Raw genomic sequence first — 24163 nt, forward strand, 5'->3', positions numbered from 1 at the left:
TCTTACTTTGAGGATAGTGATACTGAGGGCTACATAAATATATGAATAGTTTTGAAGTCTTCATTATATTTACCAATTTAACATATAAGTGTCTTTAGGGATTAGAAATCTAGTCCTCAAATAAAGCACTATAAGTTGGAGTCCCCTTATTCAGGCTGAAAAATATTCTGGATTGTAAGCAAGGGTGAACATTCCTTCTACATAGGCTCTGTACATTAATTCTATGGATTTCATAAAGCTAATAAATTACCTGATTAAGCTGATCCTTTTTGCCAACTTTTCTGTGTGCTCTTGAGTGGGAGGGACATTTTCTACAAATGCAATTCCATAGAGCAGAAAGTTTTGTAGAAACTTCTTCAGTCCCTCATTTGTTTCTAAGAAACTCTGGAAATCTACAGATGGAACTTGGGCTTGCTGGTAGATTTCAGCATTCCATAATATTCTAGGGTGGATAACCTTCTGTTTTTGCCCTTCATAGCTATTTTTCACCAGCCAATCCAATTCATATCTAGTCACATGACCATCTGGCCCTGTTAAGGAAAAAAAGACATTAAAAAACTAATTATATGTACTGCTGAACCATTGGCACTCAAGCTTGATGTATTGACTGAATAAAAACATATACATGGATGTAATATTTCCTTCTTAGATTTAAAGTATACCTATCTTTTGTATACTAGTCTTGTGTATTATTTATTGAATCACAAAATATGCACAAAAATTTCAAATTCATTTTGATTATTTTAAATCATCTATTATACGACAATAAGTAAATAATAGCTTCAAATTTATTTAAAAATAAAAAATAATTATACATACTGAAAATAATTTTCTGGTTAATAATGTTAATTCTTATGCCTGTAATTACAACACTGAAGAGGTTGAAGAAGGAGGATCACCAGTTTGAGGCCAGCCTGGATTACATAGAAACTGTGTCTCAAAAAATGTCAATTCTTAGCGACTGGTTACCCAGTATATTATTGTTCAGGAAATCAAAGTAAGATGAGTACCTAGAATGTCTTTGAGATAAGAAATAGTTGTGAGTTGAGTAGTATTCAGGAATAAATGAATGCATAAACAAATCTTCCCAGAAGGTAAATAAGTTTATAGAAACATAACTACATATAAAGGACTTTATGGAATATTCATTAAGTTAACAAAAAATTATAAAAATTATAAACCCTACAAACTTATTCTACTAGGCACTGACTCCCCTTGTCCCCAATCCCTATCTCCCACTTAGACACAAACTGAGAATCTTTGAGCTAAAGGGACTAATCTTCATTTCACAGATGGTGAAAACATTAGTGACTCAAGGTCACAAACTAAGATAGGTTGAGTATCCCTTATCCAAAATAGTTGGGACCAGAAGTGTTTCAGGGTTTGGATTTTTCAGTTTGGGAATATTTGCATAGAATTTATGAAATTTAAATTTTTGAAATTTAGGTTTCAAATTTTTGGGTTAAGCATGCTTAATCTGTACCACAGTTGGAACTAGAATACCTTCTTTTTGGCAGTTCAGTACTATTCTACATTGCCTTCCTCTTCTAAATGATTTAAGGCATTCTTCTGTAACAATATAACATCAACATAACATGATAAAGTGACTTCATAAATGACTTTGCCCACTGTGGAAAACAACACTTGAAAACTTACCCCCAAAACTCTAGAAAAACTTCATGGAGCAAAAGGAGGCACCAGAAGGGCTAAAAGGTCTTGTAATTCTCTCCTCTTTCCCTTATTCCCCTTGATATGAAAGTATGACACATACTGTAACAATTTGGACAGCACAAAAAGTAAGAGGAAATTGAAAATCATCTGTTCTTATCATGTTATCACCCAGATGAAAGCATGACTGACAACTTTGCATCATTATTTCATTTTTAAAATATTCTTTTGCTTTACATATATGTAATGTAAAATATACAAAACATTGTACCATATCAATGTCACATTTAAAAAATCATCACATCATTTTACATGCATATACTTTTAATTAGTGTATATTAAATAATGGGTTCGTTGTGACATTTTCATACATGCTATAAAGTACTCTGAGTGTATTCATTTCATTACCTAATCTCATGTCCCCTATGCCCTTCCTTTGATCCTCTTCCTCTTCATTAATAGTTCTCTTCTAGTTTCATGTCATTGTTTCTAAATTCCACATATAAGAGAAAACGTAGTACTTGCCTTTTTGAGTATGGCTTATTTTGCTTAATATGGTGACTCCAGTTCCATCCATTTTCCTGAAAATGATATAATTTTGTTCTTTATGGATGAATAAAACTCCATTGTGTATATATACTGCATTTTCTTTATCCATTCATCAGTTATTGGGCACCTAGGCTGATTCCATAACTTGGCTGTTATGAATAGTACTACTGTGAACACGGGTGTGTACAGGTATCTCTATTGTATGCTGACTTTGATTCCTTCAGGTATATGCCGAAGAATGGTATAGCAGTATCATATAGTATTTTTGAGGACCCTCCATACTGATTTCTATAGTGGTTGGACTAAACTACATTATCATCAATAGTGTATAAGGACTGTCAGGGCTGTATCACATGGCAGCTCCATTTTTATAATGTACCTTGATCAAATGTACCTCTTCTATTACCCTTTCTAATCCCCACTCCTCCTTTTTAGTTTCTAGTGAATTTTATTATGCTGTTTTCATGCATACATATAATGCTCTTAGATCATATTCATCCCCTATCACTATCTCCTTTCTCTCTCACCCTCCCACTGGTTCCCTTCCCCAAACAGTTCTCCTTTTTCATTCATGTCATATTCTTATTGTGCTATTATTTTAGATTCTGCATGTAAGAGCAAATAAGCAATATTTGTCTTTCTGAACTTACTTTACTCAATTACATAATTTTATTTTTCTTTATGGTTAAACACACACACACACACACACACACATATATATATCTCACATTTTCTTTATCCATTCATCTGTTGATGGACACCTAGACTGATTAAATAACTTTGCTATTGTGAATAGTGCTGCAATAAACATGAGTATGCAGGTATGGCTATTGTATGGCAACTTGTAGTCCTTCTGGTATATGGGCAAGAGTGGTATAGTAGAGTCACATGGTAGGTCTATTTTTAGTTTTCTGAGGAACCGCCACACTAATTTGTATAGTTGCTGCGCTAATTTACATTCCCATCAACAGTGCTTAAGGGTTCCATTTTTCCTCACATCCTCACCAGCACTTGTTTTTGTTTTCTTGATGCTAGCCACAGTAATTAGGATGAGATGGGACTCAGTGTCATTTTGATATGATTTCCTTCATCACTAAAGATGTTAAACATTTCATGTATTTATTAGCCATGTGTACTTCTTTTGAGTACTGTCTGTTCAATTCATTTGCCCATTTACTAATTGGATTAATTCTTTTCGTGTTTAATTTTTTGAGTTCTTCATATAATCTGGACATTAATCCTTTGCTGAATAGGCAAAGGTTTTCTCCCATCTGTATAGGCTGTCTCTTCATTCTGGCAATTGTATCCTTTGATGTGCAGCTTAAATCTGACACCATTCTAATAGTCAGTTCTTGTTCTATTTCCTGAGCAATTAGAGTCCTATTCAGAAAGTTGTTGTCCATACCTACAAGTGTGTTCCCTATATTTTCTTCTAAGTAGTTTCAAAGTTTCAGATCTTATGTTAAGATATTTGATCTATTTAATTAAATTTTGAACAGAATTAGAAGTAGCGGTCTAGTTTCAGTCTTCTACATGTAGATATTCAGTTTTTCCAACACCATTTGTTGAAGAGATTGTTTTTCTCCAATGTCTGTTTTTGGCACCTTTGTCAAGGTCACATGGTTGTAGCTCTGTGGGCTTATAAACTGATCTTCTATTCCATTGGTCTATGTGTTTTTGTGCCACTACCCTGCTTGTTTTGTTACTATGACTTGGTAGCATAATTTAAAGTCAGGTATTGTGATATCTCCAGCATTGCTCTTTTTGCTCAGAATTGCTATTTGAGGTCTTTTATGCTTCCATATGAATTTTAGGATTGATTTTTCTATTTATCTGAAGAATGACATTGGAATTTTTATGGGGATTGAATAGAATGTATAGATTGCTTTTGGTAGTATGGCCATTTTCACAATATTAATTCTGCTATACATGGATGTCCCATGTCTGTGTCTTTTAATCTTCTAGTGTCTTTTTCAATTTATCCTTTCAATGTTTTATAGTTTTCATTGTAGAGGTCATTCACTTCCTTAGAATTCATCAGCAGATCCTTGTGGTCCTGGGCTTTTCTTTGTGGAAGACTGTTTTTTAGTGTTTCAATCTCATAGCTTGATACAGACCTGTTTAAGTGGTTTACATGCTTTTGGTTCAATTTTGATAAGTCATATCTCTAGAAATTTTTCCATTTCTCCTAGATTTACAGTTTGTTAGAATATAAGTTTTTAAAGTATTCCACAATGATTATTTGAATTTCATTAGTGCTTGTTGTGCTATCACCTTTTTCATTTCTAATTTTATTAATTTGGATCCTGTCTCTCTTTCGTTTGGATAGTTTGTTTGGGTAAGGGTTGTCAATCTGGTTTATCTTTTTAAACAACCAAGTCTTTGTTTCTTTGATTTTTTGTATTGCTCTTTTAGTCTCTACTTCATTAATTTCTGCCCTGATCTGTGTTATTTTTTCTGTCTACTGCTTTTGGGTTTAGATTGTTCCTGTTCTAAGACTGTGAGATACACCATTAAGTTATTAATTTAATTCTCTCTGATTTAAATAGGCACTCATAGCTATAAAATTATTTTGCCTTTGCTGTGTCCCAGAGGTTCTAGTAAGTTGTGTTCTCATTTTCATTTTATTCTATGATTTTCTTGATTTCCCTCAAATTTCTTCAGTGACCCAATGATCACTCAAACACACTGTTCAGTCTTGATGTGTTTGAATATTTTTTTATTTTCTTTTGCTGTTGATTTCTAGATTTACTCCATTGTGGTCTGATAAAATACAAAGTTTCAATTTTCTTATATTTGCTAAGACTTTATGGTTTTTTTAAAAGCTGTTTTTTTCTTTATTCATATATTCATATGTGCATACATTGTTTGGGTCATTTCTCCCTCCTATCCCCTGTCCCCTCCTTCTCTCCCCACCCTCCTTGCTTCCAGGCAGAACCTGTTCTGCCCTTTTCTCCAATTTTGTTGACGAGAAGACATAAGCAATAATAAGAAAGACAAACTGTTTTTGCTAGTTGAGGTAAGGATAGCTATACAGAGAAATTCCTACCATTGCTTCCATGAACAAGTGTATTAAAACCCGAATTGATTCATCTCTACCAGACCTCTTCACTACTTCCTGGTCACCTTCCAATACTGACCTCTGCCGCTTTTCATTTTATTTAAATTAAATTAATCATTTTTATTATTCATATGTACATACAATGCTTGGGTCATTTCTCCCCCCCTGCCCCCACCCCCTCCCTCACCACCCACTCCGCCCCCTCCCTCTCCCCCCCCACCCCCTCAATACCCAGCAGAAACTATTTTGCCCTTATCTCTAATTTTATTGAAGACAGAGTATAAGCAATAATAGGAAGGAACAAGGGTTTTTGCTAGTTGAGATACGGATAGCTATACAGGAAGTTGACTCACATTACTTTCCTGTGCATGTGTGTTACCTTCTAGGTTAATTCTTTTTGATCTCACCTTTACTCTAGTTCCTGGTCCCCTTCTCCTATTGGCTTCAGTTGCTTTTAGGATATCTGCTTTAGTTTCTCTGCGTTGAGGGCAGCAAGTGCTAGCTAATTTTTTAGGTGTCTTACCTATCCTCACCCCTCCCTTGTGTGCTCGCGCTTTTATCTTGTGCTCAAAGTCCAATCCCCTTGTTGTGTTAGCCCTTGATCTATGTCCGCATATGAGGGAGAACATATGATTTTTGGTCTTTTGGGCTAGGCTATTAGTTTTGGACAATGTTCCATAGCTGTTGGAAAGAATGTATTCTGTGGTTGTTGAGTAATATTCTGTAGATGTCTATTAAGTCCATTTGATGTATAGTAACATTTAATTCAGAAGCTTCTTTGTTGATTTTTTTGTCTAGATGACTTATGTCTACGGTGACAGTGGAGTATTAAAGTCAACCCCTATTATTGTGTTTGGGTCTATCTGTGATTTTATGTCCAGTAATGTTTGTTTTATGAAATTGGGTGAAACAACATTCAGTACATACATGCTTACATTTGTTATGTACTCTTGATGGATTGCTTCCTTATGAAGGAATCTTCTTTGTCTCTTCTGACTAATTTTGGTCTTAAGTCTGCTTTGTCAGATATGAGTATAGCTTCTCCTGCTTGCTTTCTGGCTCCATTTTCTTTTTTTTTTCTTTTATTTATATGTGTATACAATGTTTGGGTCATTTCTCCCCCTTTTCCCCCGCCCCCTCCCTTATCCCCGCCACCCCCTCACTACCAGGCAGAAACTACTTTGCCCTTATCTCTCATGGCTCCATTTTCTTGGAATATCTTTCCCCATCTTTTCTACTTAAGCCTGTGTTTGTCTTTGCCAGTGAGGCAAACAAATGTTTAGATCTTGTTTTTTAATCTCCAATCTTTTAATTAGGGAATTGAGTCCATTAACATTCACAGTTATTATCAAAAGATATGCATTAATTCCTTTCCATCTGTTGTTTTTGGAGTTTTATTCTTCCATAATTATAATTTGCTTATCAGTCTGTCTAGTGAGATTTATTCTTTCCCATATTTTCATGGTTGTATTTATCTTCTTCTGTGTGTAGGATTTCTTCAGGTATGCTCTGGAGTTCTGGCTTAGGTGATTATGAATTCTTTTGTGTTTACCATAGAAGGTTTTTGTTTCTGTTATAAATGATGGCTTTGCTAGATATAGTAATCTAGTTGGGCAGTTATTTTCTTTCAGGGCTTGAAATACAACATTCCATGCCTTCCTGGATTTTAGAGTTTCTGTTTAGAAATCTGATGCTATTCTGATGGGTTCTCCTTTATATGTGATTTGGCACCTCTCTCTTGCAGCTTTCAATATTCTTTCCTTGTTTTATGTACTAAATGTATTAACTATTTTATATAATGTGTGAGGTTTGCTTTTGTATATTGGTCTTTGTTTGAGACTTAAAAGACTCCTGTATGTGAATGACTATCTTTCTTAAGATTTGGGAATTTTTCTGCTATTATTTCATTGGATATTTTCCCATGCCTTTAGCTTGCATCTCTTTTTTATGTCAGTGATTTGTAGGTCTGGTCTTTTAATGGTGTCTCAGAGGTCTTGCATGTTCCATTTTTACTTTGTTTATCTTTACCTGAATGTTGTAATTCATTTACTGAGTCTTCAAGCCCTGACATTCTACTACAGGAAGCTTTGTAACCTGTGGTCATGCAGGTTCTGACTTTCTCCTCAGGCCCCCACACCTCCAGTGGCATCCAAACTAGGGATGTTCCCTCAATGTATCAAATAATGAAAGCAAACAAAGCAGTGAGTTCAGCTCTGTAATAGAATTTGAAGTTTGGTATTGTGATACTTCCAACATTGCTCTTTTTGCTCAGGATTACATTTGCTATTTGGGCTCTTTTATGTTTCCATATGAATTTTAGGATTAATTTGTCTATTTCTGTGAAGAATGACATTGGGATTCTGATAGCCATTGCATTGAATCTGCAGATTGTGTTTGGTAGTATACTTATCTATGAACATGGTTCCCATCATTTGATGTCTTCAATTTCTTTCTTCAGTGTTTTATAGTTCTAATTGTAGAAATCTTTCATCTCCTTGGTTAAGTTTATATGTAGGTATTTAACTTTCTGGGGACTATGATGAATGGAATTATTTTCCTGATTTCTTTCTTAGCCTGTTCATTATTGGTATATTGAAAAACTACTAATTTTTGTATGTTGATTTTATATCCTGCTATATTATTGAAAGTGTTTATCAGAACTAGGAGTTTTTGTTGGAAACATCAGGGAGTTTTAAGTATAGAATCATATCATCTGCAAACAGGGATAATTTGACCTCTTCCTTCCATATTTGAAGCCCTTTTTTTTCTTTCTCTTGTCTTATTCCTCTGGCTAGGAATTTCAGTAGTATATTGAATGAGAGTAGGGCGAGTGGGCACCCTTGTCTTGTCCCTAAGTTTATAGAAAATGATTTAAGTTTTTTCCCATTAGTATAATATGATGCTGATTGTAGGTTTGTCATATACAGCCTTTATTATGTTGAGGCATAATCCTTTTATTCTTAGTTTCTTCAGCACTTTTATCATAAAAGAATGTTTAATTTTGTCAAAGGGTTTTGCTGCATCAATTGAGATGGTTATGCGATTTTTGTCCCTGATTCAGTTTATGTGCTGTATTATATTTATTGATTTACATGCATTGAATCTTTCTTGCATCCCTGGGATGAAAGCAACTTGATCATAGCACATGATTTTTAAATGTGTTGTTGAATTCAGTTTGCAAGTATTTTATCGAGAATTTTTGGGTCTATGTTCATTAAAGACATTGGTACATAATTCTCTTTTTTGTTGTGTCTTTGTCTGGTTTTGCAATGAGTGTAATGCTGGCTTCATAGAACACATTTCATAGTGTTCCTTCCATTTCTATTTTATGGAAAAGTTTGAGGAAAATTGATGTTAGTTGTTCTTTAAAGGTCTGGTAGAATTCAGCAGTGAATCCATTCAGTCCTGAGTTTTTCTTTGTGGGAGACTATTATGTCTTCAATGTCACTGCTTGTTATAGATCTATTTAAGTAGTTTCTATTTTCTTAGTTCAATTTTGGTAGGTTAGATGCATCTAGAAATTTATTCATTTCTTCTAGATTTTCCAATTTATTTGAATATAGGTTTTCAAACTATTTCATCATAATACTGTGGATTTCATTGGTATTTGTTGTGATATCCCCTTTTTCATCTCTTATTATTTTGGGGCTTTTCCTTACCTTTTAGTCAGATTGGCTATTGGTTTATAAATCTTATCTCTTCAAAGACCAAATTTTGCTTCGCTGATTCCTTGTATAGTTTTTTATGGTCTGGATTTTATTAATTTTTGCCCTAATCTTTATTATTTTTTTGCATCTACTAATTTTGGGTTTGGCTTCTTCTTGGTTTTCTAGGATCTTGAGGTGAGGTACTAGGCTATTTATTTGAGATCTCACTCATTCTTTTTGATATAGGCAGGTAGCTATAGACTCTCATCAGAAACTTTTGGATTTCCTTCCCTTTTTCCTCAATGATCCACTGATCATTCAACAATCTGTTGTTCAGTCTTCATGTGTTTGAATATTTCCTGTAGTTTCTTTTGCTGTTGAGTTCTAGTTTTACTACATTATGGTCTGATAGGATACAGGAGTTGTTTCAATTTTATTGTTTTTGCTAAGATTTGCTTTGTGTCCTAAAATATGATCTATTTTAGAGAAAGTTCCATGGGCTGCTGAGAAGAATGTGTATTGTACAGTAGCTGTATGAAATGTTCTGTAGATGTCTGTTAAGTCCACTTGGTCTATAGTTTTATTTAATTCTGAGGATTCTTTGTTGATTTTTTTTTGTCTAGATGACCTATCTATTTGTGACAGTGGGATATTGAAGTCTCCTGTTGTCATTGTGTTAGAATCTATCTGTGTTTTTAAGTTCAATACTGTTTGTTTAAAATTCCTACCTGCTTTTGGGGTTCATTTCCTTGGAAGATCTTTTCCTACCCTTTCATCCTAAGCCAATGTGTGTCTTTGTCAGTGAAGTGCATTTCTTGCAGGCAACAAATGGTCAGTTTTTCCTTTTTAATCCAACTTGTCATTCCATGATGTTTAATTGGAGAATTGAGACCATTAACATTCAGTGTTAATATTGAAAGGTATATAGTAATTCCTGCCATATTATTGTTTTTCTGATGTTTACTTTTCCCCTATTCCTTGTTTGCTAATCTTCTTGGCTAGTGGGATTTATTCTTTCTTGCATTTTTTCTGGCTGCATCTACCTTTATCTGTGGGGAGGATTCCTTTAAGTATTTTCTCCAGTGCTGGTTGGTGGTCATGAATCCCTTTAGTTTTTGTTTACTATGGAAGATTTTTATTTCCCCAATTATGAAGGCTAGTTTTGCTGGATAGAGTAGTCTAGGTTGGCAGGTGTTTTCTTTCTGGGCTTGAGATACATCATTCCATGCTCTCCTTGCATTTAGAGTTTGTGTTGAGAAATATCAGAAGTTATTCTGATGGGTTTGTTGTGACTTGTTGCTTGTCTTTTGAAGTATTAGCTTGTGTTTATCAGGGAAGGTTTTTATTTCTCTTTCAGTTATGAAGGATAGTTTTCTGGATATAGCAATCTAGGTTGGCAGTTATTTTCTTTCAGGGTTTGAAATACATCATTCCATATCCTCTGTGATTTTAGAGTTTCTGTTGAGAAATCTGGTGTTATTAATGAGTTTGATTTCATATGTGAGTTGGTACTTCTCTCTCGTGGCTTTCAATATTCTTTCCTTGTTCTGTGTACTAAATGTATTAACTACAACATGATGTGGGGAAGTTCTTTTCTGGTTTTCTCTGGTGTCATAAAAACCTCCTATACCTGGATGACCAACTCTTTCCCAAGATTTGGAAAAATTTCTGCTATTATTTTATTGAATATGCTTTCTATGCCTTTAACTTGTATCACATCCTTCTTCTATGCCCATAAATTATAGGATTGGTCTTTTTTTGTGTGGCAGTACTGGAGATAGAACTTAGGGCTTCACACCTGCAAGGCTAGCATTCTACCACTTAATGCATGCTCCTAGTTCTTTTTGTTTTTCAGATAGGGTCTCACACTAACTTTGCCTGGGTTGACCTCAAACTGTGATCTTCCTATCTCTTTTTTCCTGAGTAGCTGGGATTACAGAAGTGCACTGTTGTAATTGAGAATTTCGTCTTTTAATAGTGTCCCAGAGGTCTAGTATGTACTGTTCATACTTTCTTATTATTATCTTTATTATTATCTGAATGTTCTAGCTCATCTACAGAGAGAACTGCAATGCAACATTATTTAGCCATAAAAAATGAAATCCTGTCATTAATTACAAAATGGATGAACTTAAAGGACAAGATGCTAAGTGAAATAAACCTGTCACAGAAAGACAAATACCATTTAATGTCCCTTATGTGTGGAAAATACAAGGTCAGTGTCATAGAAGTAGAGAGCAGAATAATGGTTACCAAAGGCTGAGGAGGGAGGATGTAGTGAATTTGGTCAATGGGTAAAAAGTTACAGTTGGTAACTGGTATTCCCTTGTATTTCATCCATTTTACAGTTGGTTCTGGTATTCTATTGCACAATAGGATGACTACAGTTAATAATATTGCACATTTCAAAATAGCTAGAAGAGAGTATTTTGAATGTTTCATTACAAAGTAATAATACATGCTTCAGTGATGGATTCACTAATCACCCAGATTTGATTCTTCTACACTGTACAAATTAAAAATAAAATTTGAAAAACAAAAAAATCTCCAAACCCCCAAATTATGCTAACATTTCACTTTAAATCTTAAAAGCTGATTTAAAACCACAAAATACTCTGGAAGCAATAGGTATAGGCAAGGACTTTCTCAGTAGAATTCCAGCAGCCCAGCAACTAAGAGAAAGGATGGACAAATGGGACTACATGAAATTAAAAAGCTTCTGCACAACAAAAGAAATGGTCTCTAAACTCAAGAGACCACCCACAGAGTGGGAGAAAATATTTGCCAGCTATACATCAGACAAAGAACTGATAACCAGAATATACAGGGAAGTAAAAAAACTAAACTCTCCCAAAATCAATGAACCAATAAAGAAATGAACAACTGAACTAAACAGAACTTTCTCAAAGGAAGAAATTCAAATGACAAAAAAACACATGAGAAAATGCTCACCATCTTTAGCCATAAAGGAAATGCAAATCAAAACTACACTAAGATTCCACCTCACCCCTGTTAGAATAGCCATCATTAGCAACACCACCACCAACAGTTGTTGGTGAGGATGTGGGGAAAAAGGAAACCTCATACACTGCTGGTGGGAATGTAAGCTAGAACAACCACTTTGGAATACATTATGGAGGCTTCTTAAAAAACTAAACATAGATCTGCCATATGATCCAGCAATATCACTCCTAGGGATATACCCAAAAGACTGTGACACAGGTTACTCCAGAGGCACCTGCACACCATGTTTATTGCAGCACTTTTCACAATAGCCAAGTTATGGAAACAGCCAAGATGCCCCACCACTGACGAACAGATTAAGAAAATGTGGTATTTATACACAATGGAATTTTACTCAGCCACAAAGAAGAATTAAATTTTGTCATTCGCAAGTAAATGGATGGAACTGGAGAACATCAGCTTAAGTGAAGTTAGCCAGGCTCAAAAGGCCAAAAATTGCATGTTCTCCCTCATATGCAGATTATAGACCTAAAACAAATGCAGTAATATTATTGGACATGGGTCACACACTAAGGGGAGACTGTGCATGGGAGGAATAGGGAAAGGGAAGAAAACCTAAAACTTGAATGTGGTTGATGTGCCCACCGCAGAGGAGCAAACATAGTAATTGTAAACTGGCAGAGGCCACTATGAGAAGGTAACCAGGAAGTAGTGAAAAGGTCTGGTAGAGATGAATCAATTTGGGTTGTAATACACATGTGCATGGAAGCAATGCTAGGAATCTCTCTGTATAGCTATCTTTATCTCAAACTAGCAAAAACACTAAGTCTTTCATATTATCTCTTATGTTTTCTCTTCGACAAAATTGGATATAGGAGGGTGGAACAGGTTCTGCCTGGCCGTGGGGGGTGGGGGAGGAGGAGGGAGGAGGTGGCACAAGCAATGTATACACATGGGGATAAATGTAAAAATGATAAAAAAGATGAAATTTTGATTATAGTTCTATTAAAACTCTTTCATCAGCATTTTAAAAATTCAATCATATATACTCTATACATATTTTGTTAGATTCATAATAAGTATTTAAATTTCTTTGAAGAAATCAAAATTGCCATTTTCCACTTTAGTTTCTGGATATTCATTCTAAATGTATCCTGCCACTTTAGTGCACTAGCTTATTAATTCTAGCACCTTCATTGCATATTACTTCAGATAGTGGACAGTCATGTATTTGCAAGTAGTTATATATTTTCCTTTCCAATATGCATTTAAAATTTTTTCTTGCCTTATTGTAATGACTGTAACTTTCAAAACTATGTTATAAATGAGAGTAGTGAGCGTGGATGTTAAATAAGAGTGGTGAAGCTTGACATGGTAGTATACATCTGTAATATCAGAACTCAGGAGGTAGATGCAGGAGGACAGTGGGTTCCAGGTCGGCCTGGGTTACATAGTTTGAGGACAACCCAGGATACATAGTGAGACCCTATCTCAAACAAAACAAAACAAGAATGGTGATAGGAGACACCCTTGCCTTAGAAAGTACTCAGTTTCAACACTAAGTATGATGTTAGCCGTGAAGAGAAAAACAAAAGGTTCTTCAAAATGCTTCCAAAGCAAGGGGGAAAACTGACTGAAAAATACCCTGGCTCGAGGCTTGGCTCAAGTGGTAGAATGCTTGCCTAGCAAGTGCTAGATCATGAATTCAAACCCCAGTACCACAAAAAATAAAAAGAATAACCTGTTTGGAAAGGACCAAAACATTGTTCAGAAAATAATCATTCTTTAGAAGAAAACCACAAAGAAGAACAAGTCTCATGTCCACTTACAGGTGAAAGAAAGTATGGTCTCATCTAGATGAATGGTCTTTGGTCTGATACATAGATCCACACTGGCAGTGTCCAAGCTGCGCTGGTGAGTCTTAGAATTGTAGCAAGATGCTGAGCGACAGTGATCTCGAAGCCAGACATAATCAAAGCGCATCACAGTATTAGCATAGTTCAGTTCTAGGAAAAACATCACATTCATCAGAAATTTTTTTTAGAAAAACTAAACAAAATCAGCAGTCAGAAAACTGCCTTCTAAAAGACTTCTACCAAGAGATCAAAACAATAAAGAGTAGTCCCTTGACAGTTTTTAAAACACACTAATACAACTTCTATGATTAAAATTGTTGATGACATAGGAATAGATAAAGCAATGGAAACGAGTAAAAAGCCCAGAAATATACCTAAATGGGGAGGGTATCCAGGATGTCCTTGTCCTATTCTAGAAACTCTTATGGTAGGTTAAAGCTACACCAAAATTAAAAGTTATAAATTGGACACCACTGGGTCACATCAGACTGCCTGGGAGGCTGAGATTGGGACGATTGTAGTTCAAGGCCAGCTCAGGCAAAAATTTCTAGACCCTATCTCAACAAGTGCATGCCTGTCATTCCAAGGTACACAGAAGGCCTGAGATCAAGAGGATGGTGATTCCAGGTCAGTCCAAGTAGAACAAAATTTGTAAGATCCTATCTCCACAGTAAAAAGCTGAGCATGGTGGCACACACATATCATCCCAGCAATGACGGTAAGTATAAATAGGAAGATTGTGGTCCAGGCCAGCATGGGCAAAAAACAAGATCCTACTCCAAAATAACAAGAGCAAAAGGGGCTGAAGGTGTGCCCAAGTGGTAAAGCACCTGCTTTGTAAGCACAAAGCCTTGAGTTCTAACCCCAGTAGTGCTAAAAAAAGGTTCAAAAAAATCAAACAATTTCCTATAAATCTGCTCACTTTTAGAAAAAGGAAATAAAAATGAAATCAAATTTATAAAAGCAACAAAAACTACAGTGTCTGGGAATAAACAAAAACGTGGAGGAGTGCCATGGAGAAATCCATAAAATTATTTTAACTGGAATGGATAAGTACCATGTTCACAGATAGGCAATTTCAATAATGAAAAGACAGAAATTCTCCTACAAATTAGTACACAAATTCCAGGGAATTACAATCAACCATCCTTGTGAAATTTTCATGTACTGAACAAGCTAATTCCAAAATTCATATCGAGAAGTAATAGAGTAGCAATTTTTAAAGGAAGAATGTATGAGGGCTGGCAGAGTGGCTCAAGAGGTAGAGCACCTGCCTAGGAAGCGTGAGGCCCTGAGTTCAAACCCTGGGACTGCCAATAAAAAGAATGTATAGAGATCAGATATAAAAATATATTATAAAACCATACATTTTATTTATTTATTGGCAGTACTGGGGTTTGAACTCAGGGCCTCATGCTTGCTAGGCAGGTACTCTACCATGTGAGGCACTCCACCAGCCCTCAAACCATACATTTTAAAGTATGGTTTCAGTACAGAATAAATAGTACATCAAGGAACAGAATGGCATTCAATGTAGACCAACAAACACATGGAAATATGGTATATGAAAAAGGTGGCATTTCACAACAGTGAAGAAAGACAGACTCCTCACTAACAGATGGTATTGGAAAATGAATATTTTAAATAATAAATTCTGTCTTTATACCATTTATAAGAGCAAATTTACAACAGATTAAAATATAAAAATTATATATTGACCACTTTGAGATAGGAAAGACTTTAAATATTATACAAAAGCAAAAAAGATAAAATCTTTTTATTTTGTAAGCAAAAGAAAAACAACCTTGAAAGACAATTACCAGGAAAATTATTTGCAACATAAAAGGATTAATTTCAAGGATATAGAATAAAACCCTGCGAGCATTATGATAAAAACCAAATAGGCTCTGGGTGTGGCTCAATTGTAGAATGCTAGACTAGCATGTGTGAGGTCCTGGGTTCAATCCCCAGAACAAAGTAAAGTAAAATATAATAAAAACCAACAAAAATGGGTGAAGGATATCAACAGGAAAATCACTAGAACTGACCAGTAAACACATGAACTCTCTCTTAATAGTAGTCAAAATAATGTACATCAAAATCAAACTGGGGTACCATTTTATATCCTTCAGAACAACAAAATTTTAGAAGTTTGATTAAGGTGAGTGTTTTCAAGGATGTGGGAAAAATATGTCCTAAGAAATACTGGTTGTTGCAGTACAAAATTTCAAAGCCACACTGGATGGAAATTTGGAATTTTCTATGAAAATAATTTAAAATAAGTATATTTGTTGTTGGTGCAGAAATTCACCTCTACCTGGTGGAGTGGCTCAAGCAGTAGAATGCATGCCTAGCAAGTGTGAGGCTGAGTTCAAACCCCAGTGCCAACAACAACAAAAAAGAAATTCACCTTGAATATATTTGTCTCATAGAAACTGTTATACATGTGGAAATGTATGCAAGGGCATTTATAATACTGTTGCTTATTATTTTAAAAATAGAAAATAAGGCAAAATATTTAACAGTGGGGGAAGTGGAGGAAAAGCTGAATAAACTAAGGCTCATTCACATTTTGAGAATGTAAACAAAAAATATTGTACCTGTACTACTAGCCTTGGAGAAGTGACCCTCTCTTTGCTATTTAATGTGCCTCTTTATCTCAGAAAATCTTCCTTCTTCCAAAGATTGTTTTGTCTGAAATTAATACAGATATTACTATTTTCATAAGTGTTCACATGGTGCTTCATTCTTCATCCCTCAACTTTTAACAACTTCTGATTCCTTTCTCATTGTGTGGGAAAAGAATCAGAAAATCAGTGGAGGCTGGGACCAAGTGGTAGAGTGCCTGTCTAGCAAGTTCGAGGCCCTGAGTTCAAACCCCAGTATTACCACCCCCCCAAAATTAGTGGACTATAAATGCATGAATTTTTATCAACGTGTCTATTTTTATAGCAGTATCATGATGTTTTAGTTCCTATTGCTTTGTGATATATTTTGGAATTAGGTTAAGTTAGATACTATGATGCTTCTATTTTTGCTCTTTCTGGTCAAGATTGTTTTGGCTGTTTGGGGGTCTGAAGTTGAAAGCTTTTCCTCTAAGAATAGAAATTAACACAAGGATGTCACATTTGGAATTTCTATTTGACATAGGACTAGAAGTCTTAGCCACAGTAATTAGGCAAGAGAAAAATGAAAGGCATGATTTTACATATAGAAAACCATAAAGAGCCTACCAAAATCCTGATAAAATAAATGAATTTAGTAGTTGCAGGATACAAAATCAGCATACTAAAAAGTAGTATCATTTCTATACACTAATAATAAACTATTAATCTCATTTGTATTAGCCACAAAACTAAAATACTTAGGAATAAAATTAACCAATGGAGTAAAAGACATGCACTTTAAGCTATAAAATATAGATGAAAGAACTTGAGGCTGGGAGTGGTGGCTCATGTCCATAATCCCTGCTATTTGGGAGGTGGAGATCGGGAGGACCACAGTTTGAGGCTAGCTCAGGGGAAAACTTAGCAACAACTCTTCTCAATTAATAAGCCAGGGTGGTGGTGTGTGCCTGTAATCCTAGCTACCTGGGATGTGGAGGTAGGAAGATCATGGTCTGAGGCCAACTGCAGGCAAAAATGTGAGACCCTACTTGAAAAATAACTAAAGCAAAAAAGGGATGGGGGTGTGACTCAAGTGTTAGAGAATATGTCTAGCAAGCACAAGGCCCTCAGTTCAAACCCTAATACAACCAAAAAAGCGAAAGAAACTCAATAAGAGAGAAATAAATGAAGAGATATTCTATGTTAGACTGCAAAAATTAATATTGTTAAAATGTCCATACTACTGCAAGTGACCTACAGATTTTCTGTAATTCTTTTCAAAATTCCAATGAAAATCTTCACAGAAATAGAAAAAAATCCTAAAGTCTTGACTGATAATTTGTTGCATATGTAATCAAGTTAAAATGAAGTCTCAGCAGATTAGGGTGGGCCCTAAATGCAATGACTGGTATTTGTTTAAGGAGATAAAGATTTAAAGATACAGAGGCGACAGGTGGGGAAGGCTATGTGAAGGCAGAACAGAGATTGAAGTGACGCTACCACAAGCAAAATAATGCTGAGAATTTCTGGCCACCCAGAGAAACTGTGAGAGGTAAGGAAGGATTGTCTTCTAGAGCCTTTGGCAGGGAGTGCAGCCCCATCGACACTATGATTTCACACTTTTGGCATCCAGAACTGTGAGAGAACCAATTTCTGTTGTTTTGAGCTACCCAGTTTATACAAATTGTTATAGAAGCCCTGGGAATCTCATTCGGGGTAAACTAACCAGATCTCTTGCCACATAATACCTGCTTGTTATATTCCTTGTCTATGTGTTCGAAACTCTCCTGCACATTGAGGTGTTTTTTCTTTTTCTTTCTTTCTTTTCTTAGGTGATAAAGGGAGATGGAATTTGGCTGGAGCAAGGTAAAGTTCCCCACCCCTAGGATTTGGAACTTCACTGTTACCTTGTATGCAGTTCTTTTGGGGGTTTCATTTTCTAGGCTCTACCAATTGAGACATGCCCCAGCCCTTTTTGATTTAGTTATTTTTAGAATAAGGTCTCATGTTTTTTTGCCTTAGCCAGCCTAGACTGTGATCCTCCTATTCATCCCTCCCATGTAGCTGGGATGACAGTTGCACCACCACACCCAGTTTATTGGTTGAGATGGGTCTTATCAACTTTTTGCCTGGGCTGGACTCAAATCATGATCCTCCTGATCTCTGTCTTCCAAGTAGATGGGATTATAGATGTGAGTTACTGTACCTGACCTGTTGCCTTGTACTATTTTTGTCTTTCTTGTTACTTCTAGGATAATCTTGGAAATAAATGGCTAGAAGTCTTATCAACTCTACAGAAATTATTTTCAGGCCCCACAAAAAGTACATGCTACACAACAAAACAAATATACTTAATGCTACTGAATTTTACATTTAAAGGTTTAATATGGTAAATTTTATGTTATTGACATTTTAAAGAAATTTTTTTGTGGCACTATGGTTTGAACTCAGGGCTTCATGCTTGCTAGGCAGATGCTCTACCACTTGAGCCACCCTTTTAGTCCTATGTTATGGATTTTTATCACGACTTTTAAAAAATATCTGTCCCTACATATATCTTACCAAAATGATCTCCATGTTGTTGCCAAGCACAGTTCAGAGATTTGGAGGCTGTATGGTGCCAATGGATGGCTAATGGAAATAAGTTTTTGAAGTTGAGCTGCTCAGGAACTTGACATATGACTCTTCCTTTCAGCAAACTGTGAAATCTGCTTTGTAGGTGGGACAACCTGTGGCACCACATCCTAGAAAACAGGACAATAGCAAGAGAAAGTAACAATGTAAGACACAGGAATAACACTAGAGTTAACTATGTAAAATAATTGGTTTAATTTTCTCAATTAGACAAAGGAGAAATTCTAAAAGCATAGTATCATTTATTTTTTTCCCCAGTACTGGGGATTGAACTCAAGACCCTTCTGCAAGTGCTCTTCCACTTGAGCCACACACCTAGTCCTTTTGCTTTTTAATTTGTTTTTAGATAGTGTCTTTTATTAACTTTGCCTGGGCTCTCTTTGAACTGTGATCCTCCTGTCTCCTCCCTCGGAGTAGTTTGGATTATGGATGTGTGCCACCCGCCTGGCTTGAAAAGCATAGTATCTTAAAATAAATTTTAATTTGCCTATAAGAAAAAAGGGAGGAAGCCATGTAACTAAAGAAAGTCTATGTGGTTTTTGATGTGAACCTATTTAATGATCTCACAAATATTCAGTAAAGTAACCAAACTCACAAAATGCTTACTTTGAGTGGACTTGTATGAGTGTGAGCATGCTCATGTGCACATATGCTGAAGGGAGTGAATTTCATGTTGATGTGGGATAAAACCAACCACATATACAAAGTACATAGCTAGAGACTTAATAGAATTTACTGATTACTTGGGAGCATTTTGAAATAATGGGCTATGAAATTGGTGACTAAAATTAAATTTATTGAGATTTTGTAAGTGAGAGCAAGGAGGAGAGTATAGGAAGGCCTCTGCTGTTATCTGGGTTATGTTTATTTTCTCCACTGTTTTTTGTTTCTCAACTTCCTGTATACAGATATTGTCTAAGACAGGGCCCACGAACTAAGAATGGATCTTAGGTTTTTAAAGGTCTGCAAACAAAAACAAAGAAGAATATGAGATCAAGATAAAATCTACAGTATTTACTATGCATGTCCCTTCAAAGCAAAAAAATTCAACCTTTGGTCTAATATTCAATTTTTTTTTCATAGTGATAAAAACCTAACAGGTGATAACTACTTTGTTCTTTGAAGAAGGGCTTCATTGTTTTTATTTACTTAAAGATAAAATTTGCTCATTGTAAAAATAAGAAAAAGGAAATCACACCAACAGTTTGGAGGACCTCCAGATCACATTCAATTAAAATTTCCATATCTGCCATACACATGTACAAATTACATATATGTTTAGTATTCAAACTAGAGGAAGGGTAGAAAACAAAAAGAAAGTATCCCCTGCTCAACTTGCCCTAATTTCACTGCTCAAATTCTGAAAAATCAATACAACTTACAAACTGGAAGTAGATATTCATATAAATAACAACATATTACTACCAAGAATATAAAAAGTACTCAGTGAATCAATAGGAAAAGCAAATAATATGAATGGATAGTTCCAAGAAAGCATACATGGTGCTATGTTATTCTGAGTCCACCCCCACCACCACAAAATCATGTTGAAAGTCAACTGTCATTATATGGTACCATTAGGAGGTCATTAGACCATGGGGGCACTGCCCTCATATATGTATTAAGGCCATTGTTTTAGGAGTGAGTTAGCTGTTGCAGAAGTGGGTTAGTTAGAAAAGGGGAAAATTTGATGCCTTTTCCTTTTTCTCTCACCATAAGATGTCTTCTGCCATGTTATGATAGAAAAAGGAAACCATCACCAGATATGCCCCTTCCACCTTGACTTTGCAGACTCTAGAACTGTAAGCTAAATAAATTTTTATTATTTATAAATTTATAAATTTACCCACACTGTGATATGGTATAGCAGATCAATAAATTTATGCAAAGATGTTCAACATTGTTAATGACCAGGGAATTTTAATTTTAATTAAAATTTAATTTTAATTTTAATTAATTTAATTTTAATTTTTTAATTTTAATCAAGCCTCAATGAGCTATCATTTAATATACATATTATTGGCACAAATACAAATAATAAGTGTAGATGTCTCACATATCTTTGTTTAAATTCATTCCTATAGATATTTTGTTGCTAATAGAAAGAAGGGTTTCAAGATTTCAAAACTTTAAACTTTATACCGTTTTTTTTTGTACTGGGGTTGAACTCAGGACTTCCCACTTGAGCAACACCTCCAGCCATGTCCCTTGTATTTCTGTTTGTTGTCTCACTGTACTATTTAGGACCTCAAGCACAAATAGGAGTTGGGGAACATGGACATCTTTGCCTTGTTTCTGACCCCAGGGGAAAAAATTCACTATTTCATGGTTAAGTATGATTTTAACCAAGGTTTATTTGTTGTTGTTATTGTTATCATTGGCCTTTGTCAGGCTGGAGAAGTTTGTCTTTTTTCCTGTTTTTTAAATTTATTTTTTACTTAAAAAATTTTAAATGTGTATTTTATTTTATTCTTATTATAATTTTTATTAGGATATATTCATTGTACAGGGAGGATTCATAGTGACAGTTCCAATTAGGCTTATATTGTACATTGTTTAGATCACCCCATCCTCTCTTTTCCTCAACCCCCTCCCCTCCCCAGTTAAAGCAATTGCAAGACGTTTCTTTGTTCTATTTCATATAAGTAAATAAAGTCCATCAACCATATATCCTCACCTTCTTCTCTTTCTTTCACCCCCTTCCACTAGTACCCTCCCCCCACTTTACCTATTTTACAGTCCTGTCTTTCATTATTAATATTTAAGTCGATGTTCAAAGAGGTTTCTCAATGTATCCCCGCTGTGGGTATACTTTACTTTGGTCTGTTCAACCCCTTCCCCCTTTACCTCCCACCACTCCTTTTTCAACAGCTTTCAATATACACCCTTGTATCGTCTACCTTCACAGATGTTATGATTGATACCCTATCATTGTCTTTTCTTTTCTCTCCTTTCTGGAGTTCCATAGAGTAGTTCCACTATTATAAACATGTTCTACATCTGAGTTTGCATGTGATCATGTTTGTTTTTGTGTATATGTTTATCTTTTGGATCTATCGTCCATGTATGAGAGAAAACATGCAGCCTTTGTCTTTTTGAGCCTGGCTTACCATGATGTCCTCCAATTGCATCCATTTACCTTCAAACCACATGTCATTATTCCTTATGTCTGAATAAAACTACATTGTGTATATGTACCACAATTTCTTGATACATTCACCTTACAGGGAACTCAAAAAGTCAACCCCCAAAGAATTAACATCCCAATGAAGACATGGGTACATGAATTAAACAGGGAATTCTCAAAGGAAGAGGTACAAATGGCCTGTAAATACATGAAGAAGTGTTCAATTTCTCTGATTAAAAAGAGATGCAAATCTATACAACACTAAATTTCATCTCACCCCAGATAGAATGGCTATATTCAAAGGCAAAAGCAACAATAAATGCTGGTGAGGATGTGGCAAAACAGGAGCCCTTATACACTATTAGTGGAAATGCAAATTAGTGCAGCCACTATGGAAAGCAGTACGGAGATTCCTGAAAAAGCTAAAGACAGAACTTCCATATGATTCAGTTATACAGCTCCTTAGCATCTACCCAAAGGAATGTAAGTCAGGATACAACAGAGACACCTGTACACTGATTTTCATCATAGCATTAATCCCAAATAGCCAAGCTATGGAAACACCCAGATGCCCTACAACTGATGAATGGATAGAGAAGTTTGCTTTAATTACTAGTTTTATGGGACTATCAGGAATAAGTGTTGAATTTTATCATATGTACTTTCTGTGTTTATTAAGATAACTATGATTTTCTGATTTATTCTAATAATATGGTTAATTATACTAATTGATTTCCTATATTGAAACAACTTAGCATTTCTGGGATAAGCCCCATTTGATCTAGATTCAATATGACAAACTTCTCTTTTTTGTGGTGCTGAAGATGGGACCCAGGGCCCTGTATATGCTAGGCATGTGCTCTACTACTGAACTACATTCCTAGACCAGTATGTTGAAATTTTGTTACAGTATTTTGCATCTAGATACATGAGGCATGTTCTTACTAGGCATTTTATCAGATTCATGTTGGTTTCACAAAAATAAGTTAGGAAGTGTTACCACTATACCTCTATATTGTTCTAAAGAAACTTATGTAAAATTGGTATTATTTCTTCTTTTAATACTTAGTAGAATTTACCAGAGAAATCAGAGGTGCCTTGCTTTCTTTGTGGGTGGTGTTTTTCCTTCTGAAACTCTAAATATTTGCTAGAATTTCTGTGAGTCTCACATTTCTCTTATATCATATTTTCTTTTTTTATTATTGTGCTAGGTGGGGGATGATTTTTTAAACCTTGTTATTTTTCATCTTTTTTGTATTCTTCAATTTTTATATTTTCCATTTATTTATTCCTTCCTTATTTTGTGTCCAGTATGCAGTTAAGAAAATCAGAATAATCCTTCATTTCATATATGTCACTTTTCAATTTTAGTATCTACATTTGGTCCTTATTTAGAAGTTTCATTTGTCATCTAAAATTTCCCCATCTGTTCACCATTCCATTCATTTCCCCCTGTAAGTCCTCTAATGTATTTTTAAAAACTGTTTTAATGTCTCTGTCTCAAAATGTCAATATCTGGATCATTATTGACTATTTTATTCCCTCTAAAGTAGGGCTCACATTTACCCATATCATTACATATCTAGCATCAATTTGAAAGGAGGATATTATGGTGGTATTTTATAGATTGTTTCGTAAATACTCTTTGTCAGAAGCTGTTTTTATTCCCTATTGTGCTAATTTTTTTCACTCAAAAATGTATGTTAAATTTATAAGAATTTCTGCATTTACTGAGATGGGTCATATGGCTTTTCTGCTTTGTTGATATTGTATGCTGAATCACTTTGATTCTTTTTTAATTTAATTTTTATCAGCACAAATTAATTATACAAAGGGGTTTTGGTGCAATATTTATGACGTGCCTATAATTCACCCCATATATATTATTCTTTCTTAAACCCCTTCTTTCCTGCCCAATTTGATTCATTTTTGAAATTTAAACTGATTACATTTTTGGCGTAAACCCAATTACAACAGTGTATCCCTTTAACAGATTACTGGATATTGTTCCTAATATTTTCGTAGAATTTTTACATTTATGTTGATGAGTG

General features: G+C 35.0%; 1 protein-coding gene across 3 annotated transcripts in view; it reads right to left on the minus strand.

The window, feature by feature from the left end:
• The window catches only part of Tmlhe (trimethyllysine hydroxylase, epsilon), a 74517-nt gene that overhangs the window by 17619 nt on the left and 32735 nt on the right, over positions 1 to 24163 (minus strand). Inside the window, exons 2-4 of one of the 3 annotated variants that reach the window (XM_074063861.1) lie at positions 18914 to 19095; positions 13719 to 13895; positions 251 to 530 (exon numbers count right to left, since the gene is read on the minus strand). In XM_074063861.1, coding sequence (XP_073919962.1) covers positions 251 to 530; positions 13719 to 13895; positions 18914 to 19094 — 638 coding nt within the window. In that variant the 5' untranslated portion in view covers position 19095. Of the gene's footprint in view, positions 1 to 250; positions 531 to 13718; positions 13896 to 16345; positions 16440 to 18913; positions 19096 to 24163 lie in introns of those variants that run through there. The other 2 variants (XM_074063863.1, XM_074063862.1) reach the window with 2 other exon arrangements.

Source organism: Castor canadensis, chromosome X, assembly GCF_047511655.1.
Source record: "Castor canadensis chromosome X, mCasCan1.hap1v2, whole genome shotgun sequence".
In the NCBI taxonomy this organism is placed as follows: domain Eukaryota; kingdom Metazoa; phylum Chordata; class Mammalia; order Rodentia; family Castoridae; genus Castor; species Castor canadensis.